Source organism: Artemia franciscana, chromosome 17 (genome assembly GCF_032884065.1).
Source record: "Artemia franciscana chromosome 17, ASM3288406v1, whole genome shotgun sequence".
In the NCBI taxonomy this organism is placed as follows: Eukaryota; Metazoa; Arthropoda; class Branchiopoda; order Anostraca; family Artemiidae; genus Artemia; species Artemia franciscana.
This window is the reverse complement of record NC_088879.1, coordinates 2,014,356-2,026,369: the sequence shown is the minus strand read 5'-3', so window position 1 is coordinate 2,026,369 and position 12,014 is coordinate 2,014,356. Positions and strand designations below refer to the sequence as shown.

The 12,014-nt window shown below is 29.6% G+C and overlaps 1 protein-coding gene across 1 annotated transcript in view; it reads left to right on the top strand.

The window, feature by feature from the left end:
* Window positions 1–10,747, top strand: part of LOC136037733 (transforming growth factor beta receptor type 3-like) — a 167,412-nt gene extending 156,665 nt beyond the window's left edge. Inside the window, exons 11-13 of the mRNA XM_065720508.1 lie at window positions 4,993–5,255; window positions 7,737–7,863; window positions 10,641–10,747. Of these exons, the coding sequence (XP_065576580.1) occupies window positions 4,993–5,255; window positions 7,737–7,863; window positions 10,641–10,747 (497 nt within the window). The remainder of the gene's footprint in view (window positions 1–4,992; window positions 5,256–7,736; window positions 7,864–10,640) is intronic.
* The last annotated feature ends 1,267 nt before the right edge of the window (window positions 10,748–12,014 follow it).

Here is a 12,014-nt window from a genome sequence, read left to right as displayed (position 1 = left end):
CCACTGGAATATACAAAAATAATAAAAAGCATGAAACAAATTTTATGTATCTTTTGTTTTATCAGCGGAATTTCATACCAGATATGCACACAGGAAGGGAATTTCTTGGGTGGAGGGGGGGGATTTGTTGAAATAGCAAAAACACAGAATTGTCTAAAAAAAAGTACGACAGTATTAGAAAACACTCAATTATTTTGGGTGGGGGCTAGGCCCTCCCCACGGTGCACGAATTTAATGCATCTTGTATCTATTAATCTATGATGATACATTAATCAATAATATTTTTTTTACTTCATTCTTGTTTTCAAACTTGAACATAACATTCTCGTTTCCAAATTTGAAACTGTGAAATTCCCTTGGAATTTACTATTGTTATGGTAAATTCTACCATTATAGATAATTATTATGGTAATTTTCTATTTACCGTATGTGAAGAGGACTGTTCTAGAATTACGTGAATTGCAATAGACTTGCTGTCAGAGCACTAAAATAAAAAAAGATTTTATTGAGCAATGTAAACATCTTGATGTTGTTTTGTTTTTCAACATTTATAAATGTGGTTTTAATCATGCTTTCATCTCCAAATTTGTCTGAAAAATTGTAAAGCTGCATTAAACTATTCATAGTCACCTCTTTTCAACCTTTTTTTTGGAAAAATATAGAAAGTGGTAGTAAACTATTATGGTAATTTTTTATTTACCATTATGTGAATAGGACTGTTCCAGAATTGCACGAACCGCAATAAAATTGCTGTCAGAGCACTAAATTGAAAAAAGATTTTATTTAGCAGTGTAAACATCTTGATGTTGTTTGTTTTTCAACATTTATAAACGTGGCTTCAATCATGTTTTCATCTCCAAACTTGTCTGACAAATTGTAAAGCTGTATAAAACTATTCATAGTCACCTCTTTTCAATCTTTTTTTTTGGAAAAATACAGAAAATGGTAGTAAATTATTATGGTAATTTTTTATTTACCATTGTGTGAATAGGACTGTTCCAGAATTACACGAATTGCAATAGAATTGCTGTCAGAGCACTAAATTGATAAAAGGTTTTATTTAGCAGTGTAAACATCTTTATGTTGTTTATTTTTCAACATTTATTAGCGTAAACACCTTGATGTTGTTTGTTTTTCAACATTTATAAATGTGGTTTTAATCATGCTTTCATCTCCAAATTTGTCTGACAAATTGTAAAGCTGCATTAAACTATTCATAGTCACCTCTTTTCAGCTTTATTTTTTTTTGGAAAAATATAGAAAATGGTAGTAAATTATTATGGTAATTTTTTTATTTACCATTATGTGAATAGGACTGTTCCAGAATTACACGAATTGCAATAAAATTGCTGTCAGAGCACTAAATTGAAAAAAGATTTTATTTAGCAGTGTAAACATCTTGATGTTGTTTGTTTTTCAACATTTATTGGAGTAAACATCTTGATGTTGTTTGTTTTTCAACATTTATAAATGTGACTTTAATCATGCTTTCATCTCCAAATTTGTCTGACAAATTGTAAAGCTGCATAAAACTATTCATAGTCACCTTTTTTCAACCTTTTTTTTTGGAAAAACACAGAAAATGGTAGTAAATTATTATGGTAATTTTTTTATTTACCATTATGTGAATAGGACTGTTCCAGAATTACACGAATTGCAATAGAATTGCTGTCAGAGCACTAAACTGAAAAAAGGTTTTATTTAGCAGTGTAACATCTTTATGTTGTTTATTTTTCAACATTTATTAGCGTAAACACCTTGATGTTGTTTGTTTTTCAACATTTATAAATGTGGTTTTAATCATGCTTTCATCTCCAAATTTGTCTGACAAATTGTAAAGCTGCATTAAACTATTCATAGTCACCTCTTTTCAGCCTTATTTTTTTTTTGGAAAAATATAGAAAATGGTAGTAAATTATTATGGTAATTTTTTATTTACCATTATGTGAATAGGACTGTTCCAGAATTGCACGAACTGCAATAAAATTGCTGTCAGAGCACTAAATTGAAAAAAGATTTTATTTAGAAGTGTAAACATCTTGATGTTGTTTGTTTTTCAACATTTATAAACGTGGCTTCAATCATGTTTTCATCTCCAAACTTGTCTGACAAATTGTAAAGCTGTATAAAACTATTCATAGTCACCTCTTTTCAATCTTTTTTTTTTGGAAAAATACAGAAAATGGTAGTAAATTATTATGGTAATTTTTTATTTACCATTGTGTGAATAGGACTGTTCCAGAATTACACGAATTGCAATAGAATTGCTGTCAGAGCACTAAATTGATAAAAGGTTTTATTTAGCAGTGTAAACATCTTTATGTTGTTTATTTTTCAACATTTATTAGCGTAAACACCTTGATGTTGTTTGTTTTTCAACATTTATAAATGTGGTTTTAATCATGCTTTCATCTCCAAATTTGTCTGACAAATTGTAAAGCTGCATTAAACTATTCATAGTCACCTCTTTTCAGTCTTTTTTGTTTTTGGAAAAATATAGAAAATGGTAGTAAATTATTATGGTAATTTTTTATTTACCATTATGTGAATAGGACTGTTCCAGAATTGCACGAATTGCAATAAAATTGCTGTCAGAGCAGTAAATTGAAAAAAGATTTTATTTAGCAGTGTAAACATCTTGATGTTGTTTGTTTTTCAACATTTATTAGAGTAAACATCTTGATGTTGTTTGTTTTTCAACATTTATAAATGTGACTTTAATCATGCTTTCATCTCCAAATTTGTCTGACAAATTGTAAAGCTGCATAAAACTATTCATAGTCACCTTTTTTCAACCTTTTTTTTGGAAAAACACAGAAAATGGTAGTAAATTATTATGGTAATTTTTTTATTTACCATTATGTGAATAGGACTGTTCCAGAATTACACGAATTGCAATAGAATTGCTGTCAGAGCACTAAACTGAAAAAGGGTTTTATTTAGCAGTCTAACATCTTTATGTTGTTTGTTTTTCAACATTTATTAGCGTAAACACCTTGATGTTGTTTGTTTTTCAACATTTATAAATGTGGTTTTAATCATGCATTCATCTCCAAATTTGTCTGACAAATTGTAAAGCTGCATTAAACTATTCATAGTCACCTCTTTTCAACCTTGCTTTTTTCTGGAAAAATACAGAAAATGGTAGTAAATTATTATGGTAATTTTTTATTTACCATTGTGTGAATAGGACTGTTCCAGAAATGCACGATTTGCAATAGAGTTTCCGTCAGAGCACTAAATTGAAAAAAGATTTATTTCAGCAGTATAAACATCTTAATGTTGTTTTTTTTCAACATTTAGTGGTTTTAATCATGCTAGCATTGCTTAGAAGAGGTCCTTATTTGCCAACGGAATGAAAATTCATCTCCAAATTTGTCTGACCAATTATAAAGCTGCATGAAACTATTCATCACCTCTAGTCAACCTTGTTTATTTGGAAAAATACAGAAAATGGATAAACAGATAGCAGGCTCATAACAGTTTCACATTGGCTGATTAGGCTTTAAGTACCAAGGAAATCAAAATAAAAGGTTTTTTTGCTTCCTGGCTCATTTTAGGTGTATTTATACCTTAAAACTCTGATTTTCTAAGATTTTAATTTTGACTATTTCAAATTAGGATATTATTTTTTAGGGTAGCATCACATTTCGTCAGTTTTGCTGCGTTGAGCCGTGAAAGCAGAAAACCTAAACTGGCTATTTAAATTTGACAACGCTTTCGTCCGTAAAATTTCAGACATTAGTGATTTGCTGAGTCCTAAAAACAACTAAAAACCTTCAAAATAAAGCTACAGCTCCTTAAACTTTTAGGTGTCTTATCTTTTTAGCTTGTTTTTAGTCTTATTGAACAACTACAACTTCAAAAGAAAGCTGCACCTCCTTAAGATTTTGTGTTCCTCCTTATCTTTTTAGCTTATTTTTAGTCATATTGGACAACTACACCTTCAAAAGAAAGCTACACCACCTTAAGATTTTTGTGCCTCCTTATCTTTTTAGTTTGTATTTAGTCATATTGGACAACTACACCTTCAAAAGAAAGCTACACCTCCTTAAGTTTTTTGGTGCCTTCTTATCTTTTTAGCTTGTTTTTAGTCATATTGGATAACTACACCTACAAAAGAAAGCTACACCTCCTTAAGCTTTTAGGTGCCTCCTCATTTTTTTTTTTTAGCTTGTTTTGGTTATATCAGAATAAAAAAAAAATCGAGAAAATCAGTTGACAGTGATCATAGTTCTAATTTATCATTTTTTCACAATATCATTTCTATACTTTTAAATTAGTCCTGTTAATTTCCCTTTTTGCAGTAGTATAATTATAAATAAATCAAAATAATTAAACCAAATAAATAAAACTAAATAGTAAATCTAAATAAAAATAAAGCTAAAACAAATAAACTAAATTAAATAAGTAAATAAATAAACCCAACCTACGATTAGCTATTTATTTTTTTTTTTATAAAATTATAGCTTGCAAAATTTTATAATAATTTTTTTAATGATTTTTAAATTTTTTTTTTTATAAAATATAAAATATTTCAGCTCAATTATAGCCCAAAAAATTAATGGATACGGTCTATTCTGGGAACCTATAATTGTATTTATGATTGTGACATTTTCCTTTCTTTTAATTGATTGTATATCATGAATGATTCATTTGGTGTAAAAAAAAAAACGCAAAAAAGGTCATTTGCTAACGTAATGTGGGTAAAAAGGTGCTTAACAAGCACCCAGGTCATAAAATGAATGATAAAAGAAAAACTGAACCATGGTTCGAGTAAACAGTATAAAAATGAAGAAAAGAATTAAGAATTATATGTTGGACTCCTACCTTAAAGTTCATAATAAGTTTAGATAATTGTAGAGTTTGAAAGTGGTTCCAGTTCCATAAGACAATAACAATAATTTAGAGGTTTATTTCACCGATACCATTAATTTTTTAAATTAATATTTTTTAATTAATTAATTTTTTAATTAATTATTTTTTTTGCAGTACCATACATTCAAATCGTAACCGAAAAATGCTGGATAGCAGATTCCTATGAAAAGAAAGCAGCACCCAAGACCACACTAATCAGAAACACCTGCCCTTCACACCTCTCAGTCCGCATGCATTCAAGGTCACACACTGGAGGCTCCAGTTGGTTCTCTTTCAAAATGACTCCGGACTATGCAGACATGGGACTGATGTATCTTCATTGTAAACTTGGTCTTTGCACTACGGACCCGAAAACAGCACACGGGAATCTGAAAATGGTAAGAACATTTTTTTTCAGTCTCGCATTAAGTTGGGGGTACCTCTTATTCAAATTGTCATATAACTGTTTTGGTTACCCTCCCCCCTGTCGCTGAAAAAATACTCCTTCGTTCGTGCCTGTGCAATCAATTTGTACCGAGGGGGAATATCTAGGACTGATTTACCCATTCTGATACCCTGCCTTTGAAAATTCTCTTATAAACAGTCGAAGAAATCTCCTTCCCCACCTACTACACTAGTTTTTTTTGCGTTAAATAAATTTTAGACGTAAAGTTGATTCTTTATAGTTAAAAAGTTTTCGAATAGGAACAAAAGATATTTGGAATATCAGATCTCACCTGTGTCACTTATTATATTTTTTTTTGTCGAACTCTAATTGCCTATTTATTTCCTTGGTACCTAGAAAGTGTAACTACCATCTAGTTAATAATGAAATTGGGAGGAATCAGGATGAGAATGTGACAGAAGCTATGGACTATGGCCTTTGAAAATTCTCTTATAAACAGTCGAAGAAATCTCCTTCCCCACCTACTACACTAGTTTTTTTTGCGTTAAATAAATTTTAGACGTAAAGTTGATTCTTAATAGTTAAAAAGTTTTCGAATAGGAACAAAAGATATTTGGAATATCAGATCTCACCTGTGTCACTTATTATATTTTTTTTTGTCGAACTCTAATTGCCTATTTATTTCCTTGGTACCTAGAAAGTGTAACTACCATCTAGTTAATAATGAAATTGGGAGGAATCAGGATGAGAATGTGACAGAAGCTTTCCAAAATAGTTTGGATATTATTATCCAAACTACTATCCATCCGAATGGATGTTTGTCTTTCTTTTTTGTTTTTATTTTTTATTTATTTTTCTTTATTCTTTATACATTATACATTATTTATTATTCATTATTTATTATTTATTATAATTTATATGTTATTTAATATTTTTTATTTATTTAAAAAATATTTTTTCATATTATTTTTCTCGTATTTTTTTTCATAATTTAAATTTTTTAATGGTGTTTGTTTTTATGGTGTGCGTTTGTTTCTGTGTTTGTGCTGTTGCACTGGGGATTTCTTTTTTCACTATATCATTATCTAAACAACTAAAACCGGATGGTTAATAATTTGACAATCTAAAAGATGAATCGAATATTTTTTTGAAAATAGTTTACGAAGTAGCGGAGAGGTGCCCTAAGTATCGTTTTTAACCAATTAATTTCTCCATAGAGACGCTGCCCCCCCCCTTATCTTTGTACAAACCCGATTAGAGGTATAAATTAATTGAGAAACATCCTTATTCGGCGCTATGGAACTATAATTAGAATAATTCCCTAAATTAGATATGACTTTACTCGTCATTTTTAAAACCACATAAAAGAAATCAATGAAAGATTGTCTTTAGCATTATTTTTAGTAACTCTAAGGTATTTTGTTTTGAGTTTCCTAATTAATTCATAAGACATTAATTGCTAAATCTTAGAGATTAAACATCCTTGAATGACTCCGATTCAGAAAAGGTGTAATGTACTGCTACTTGTTAATTAAACGTAACACCTTACCCAAGATGTAAAAATAGGTACAATGATTGTTACCAAGATGTTACAATGGGTCAGGTTGCACCAATAAGTTTTTACTCTTAAAAAGGGGACTAGAAATCTTAATTTTCAATTAGATGAGCCCCTTTTGAAGTTTATACGACGTTCCTTCCATAAAAACCTTATATACCACCGCGGCATAGCTAACAATTCTTGCCCCTAGGCTCTGGGGGTAATTTCGACCCGAAGTTTTGATATCTCATTTTTGGATTATTTTGTATAAAATAGAAATCTCAAAATTTTGACCAGATGCGTTTGGGGAAAATGGGGAAAAGGGGGTTTGACGGGGGGGGCTCTAGTTGTCTCCGATAACTTTTGATTTTTAAAAAGGAACTAAAACTTTTAATTTTTAATCTAATGAGCCCCCTTTCAATTTTATACGACCACCGGTTAAATAAAAACCTTACATGTTTCCGGGGCATACCTTACAACACCTTACCCAAGATGTAAAAATAGGTTAATCCTAATAAAATATAACCTTTAGTTTATATAATAATATAATTTGGGCTATATATTTGCAGATTAGTGGTGGGGGTAAAGTATTTGGAAAGTGCCCCTAACATACCCCCCCCCCCCCCCCCCTAATGGGCAAATATATGTCCCAAATATACAAGTCCAATGCATTATGTGACCCGTCTTTTGTTTTTGTGGCAATGAAACAATTTTTTGAGATCTAATCTAAGCGTAATTCTTGAGTGTGTCTTGTTTAATTAACAAGTACCAATGTGCCTGCCACTGCGCTAAACAACTCTAATTTTGAAACCGACCCATTTTAAAGAGTCAGAGCTGTATACATAACTTCTGAAAACAAGAGAAAGTGGTGTTTTTGTATTATTTCTGGTTATTAATGTTAAAGTAGAAGTTGTAGTTAATATTTCATATTTTCAGTGCGTAAATCATCGTGAGCACTGCCAAAATCACAGTCTAAAGCCCTTCCTTGAAGAATCTGTGTCAACTGCCCAACAAATTATTGTTCGAGGACCTATCTTGCCTGTGCCGAGAGTGTCTAGTTCAGGTAAGCAGAATAATTATATATATATATATATATACTAGCTGTTGGGATGGCGCTTCGCGCCACCCCAACACCTAGTTGGTGGGGGCGCTTCGCGCCCCCACCAACTATATATATATATATATATATATATATATATATATATATATATATATATATATATATATATATATATATATATATATATAATATATATATATATATATATATATATATATATATATATATATATATATATATATATATATATATATATATATATATATATATATATATATATATATATATATATATATATATATATATATATATATATATATATATATATATATATATATATATATATATATATATATATATGTTTTTAACTACGTAAAACTTGCGAATATACAACATTCTTTGCTGTCCCATTGTCTGTGCATATAAATAGATTGTCAGGTTTACCGACTCTTGAACATGCAACATATAATGGTCCATGGGAAAACAATCCGTATTCAGATCTATACCTCATGATTCTTATGATTGCCCTTGAGCTTTGTTGATGGTGATTGCTAATCGACAATTCCCTGAGTCGCCATCGTCATTTATATATCCCCCTGAGCACCCCGGCGTCCCCTTTGTAGTTATGTCCCTGTGTCCCGGTCGTCGTCATTTATACTCCCTGTGTCCCGGTGCTTTGTTGATACTCGTCATTTATTTAGATTGTCAGGTTTACCGACTCTTGAACATGCAACATATAATCGTCCATGGGAAAAACAATCCATATTCAGATCTATACCTCATGATTCTAATGATTGCCCTTGAGCTTTGTTGATGGTGATTGCTAATTGAACATTCCCTGTGTCCCGGTCGTCATTTATATTCCCAGTATCCCGGCCGTCATTTGTGTCCCAGTGTTCCCCTTTTAGTTTTTTTTTATTGGTTTTGACCTTTTTTTAGGTTTTTTAGTTTTTTTCTTTTTTCTTTTTAGTTTTTTTTGAAGTTTTTATCTTTTTAGTTTTTTTATTTTTATTTATATTTTTTAGTTTTCTTTTTCTCCTTTATTTTTCAGTTTTTTTCCTTTTTTTAGTTTTTTTTTCTTTTTTAGTTCTTTTAGTTTTTACCGTTTTTAGTTTTTTTTAGTTTTTTAGATGAAAATTTTTTTTAGGTTTTTTCCTTTTTTTCTTTTAGTTTTTAGTTTTTTTAGTTTTTTTCCTTTTTTCTTTTTAGTTTTTTATTGGTTTTTACCTTTTTTTTTAGCTTTTTTTTCTAAGTTTTTTAACTCTTTCTTTTTTTTTTTTTTAGTTTTTTTTCGTTTTTTCTTTTTACTTTTTTTTTAGTTTTTATCTTTTTTATTTTTTTTTATTTTATTCTTAATTTTATTAGTTTTCTTTTTCTCTTCTATTTTTCAGTTTTTTCCTTTTTTTTAGTTTTTTTTTAGTTTTTTTTTTACCTTTTTTTAGTTTTTTTAGTTTTTTAGCTTTTTTATTTTTTTTCTAGTTTTTAGTTTTTTTTGTAGTTTTTGCCTTTTTTTAGTTTTTTCAGTTTTTTTTTTTAGTTTTTAGTTTTTTACCTTTTTTAGCCTAACCAGGATTTGAACCTGGGACCTTCATTCTCCGTTCTGACACCCTCTCTCACCGAGTGACTACTCCAGCATGTTCATTTTGGTGTTTTAAATGGTATATTATTAACCAAATTAATGTGTTTTATAATATACTAAGCATCGTCATAACAAAAATGACGACAACTAATTTCATGACGTCAGCCGACACAGAAACATGACGTCACCTGATCCACAGATCCACACACAGACAACTTATTTTTATATATATAGATATATATATATATATATATATATATATATATATATATATATATATATATATATTTATATATATATATATATATATATATATATATATATAATATATTATATATATAATATATTATATATATAATATATTATATATATATATATATATATATATATATATATATATATATATATATATATATATATATATATATATATATATAATATATTATATATATAATATATTATATATATAATATATTATATATATAATATATTATATATATATATATATATATATATATATATATATATATATATAATATATTATATATATAATATCAATATATATATATATATATATATATATATATATATATATATATATATATATATATATATATATATATATATATATATATATATATATATATATATATATGTATATATATGTATATATATGTATGTATATATATATATATATATATATATATATATATATATATATATATATATATATATATATATATATATATATATATATATATATATATATATATATATATAATTATATATAATTATATAAATATAATTATATTATATTATAATAGGGAGTAGAATAATTATACCCATACCTGCACATTAAAGAGTGGAAGGGCGATGGAGACCCGGATATTTAAAGAAATACTGAAAACACATTTGCCTAAGAATAATCTTTTATCGTAATTCCTCCGCCCTATAAGTTTTATATCTCTGTCTCACTTGCTGCTCCTTACTTTCAGTAAAAAAAACTTTATTTAATTTCTGAATGTTTTAAATCATGCCAGGAAATATCCTTCCCTACACCCTTGTGTAAAATCCTCTTGAAAATCCTCGCAGAAACAACCCTTCCCACGCATAATTCTCCTCATGGACCCCCCTCCACAGAAATCTCCCCGCAAGGAAATATTCTGTATATTTCCTAATAACAAATACTATATGTCAACAGGTGAACAATCAACAAATTGCGTAACTTGCGGCTCTTTTCCCAGGGACTATGGAGGTGAGGTCATCCCCAAAGGTATAGTCCCTGGAACTTGCAACTATGGTGAATGAAATGGTTGTCTTAAAATTTTGATCCGATGTTTGGGAACAAAGGGCGTGGGATGGGGAGTAGTTGAGAAGTATATTAAACTTAATGAACCTTATAAATCTTGAATGAGCATAAGAAACCGTTTCTTTTGACGTATCTATTGTAGTCAAAATTCCATCTTTGGGTTTCGGTTACTGTTAGGCCGAGTCGCTCCTTACTTACAATTATTTACCATGAATGACGATTATCTGAGTGCCAAAAGCTGTCTGCTAAGCTGTCTTTAAGCGAGGACCAGAAGAACCATATCTACTGAGATGTTCCAAGTGTGATTGAATATACATACCTTACCCATCCTCCATTTGAGAACGGCTTAGCATAGGGTCTTGGCAATTATGTCAGAAGTGTGACAATATCAGCTACTATCTTAAGCCATGTCATGGCTTACATGGCTTACATGTGTGACAATGTCAGCTGCTATCTTAAGCCATGTCATGGCTTACATGTCACGGCAAAACGATATCAAGATGATATCGTTTTGCCCCAAAAGAATGAGGGTATAGGATATTTTGTATGAGCTGAATAGAGAGAAAGGTCTTCTAGTGGGTTTTTACCAGTATCCCACTCCTACTACCTTAGCCAGAGGCGCCATTTGGGGGGGGGGTCAGGGGTGGGCAAATGCCCACCCCAGATTTTCCACGGGGGCCCAAGCTTCCACCACAAAGGCCTTTTTCCGGCCATAATTATCCATTATGTCCAACATAATCCATTCTGTTAAAATGATTTGCACTAACTGAACGCCTATTAACCAAAGAACGTAATTACCTGACGACCCTTGGGGTAATTACGCTATTTGCTGTTAATCATTGTAAACTTTGAAAGTAGGTTAGATTCATAATAAAAGTCTCAAGTTCTGTCAAATTCCCCATGCCCACCCCAAGATTTGGCCCAAATGGCGACTCTGACCTTAGCCCCAAGACTTCGTAATACACTAACGTATATTATTTATCCAAATGATGCTACATTATTCACCTATACTAATTATACTCTGTAATTTTCTGGATTTCTGTGTTTGAATGAAATAAAAATAACAATTTTTTTCTACCGAAAGTAAGGAACAACATTAAAACTTCAAACGAACAGAAATTATGACGTATATGAGGAGGTTTAACCCCTCGTCAATAACTCTCTCTTTACGCTTAAGTTCGAGTTTTGTTCCAATTCTGTAAGAATGATCCCTGAATTCACAGGGTTTAATTAAAATAAATAGCCCTTTTGAAAGTACTAAAAAAT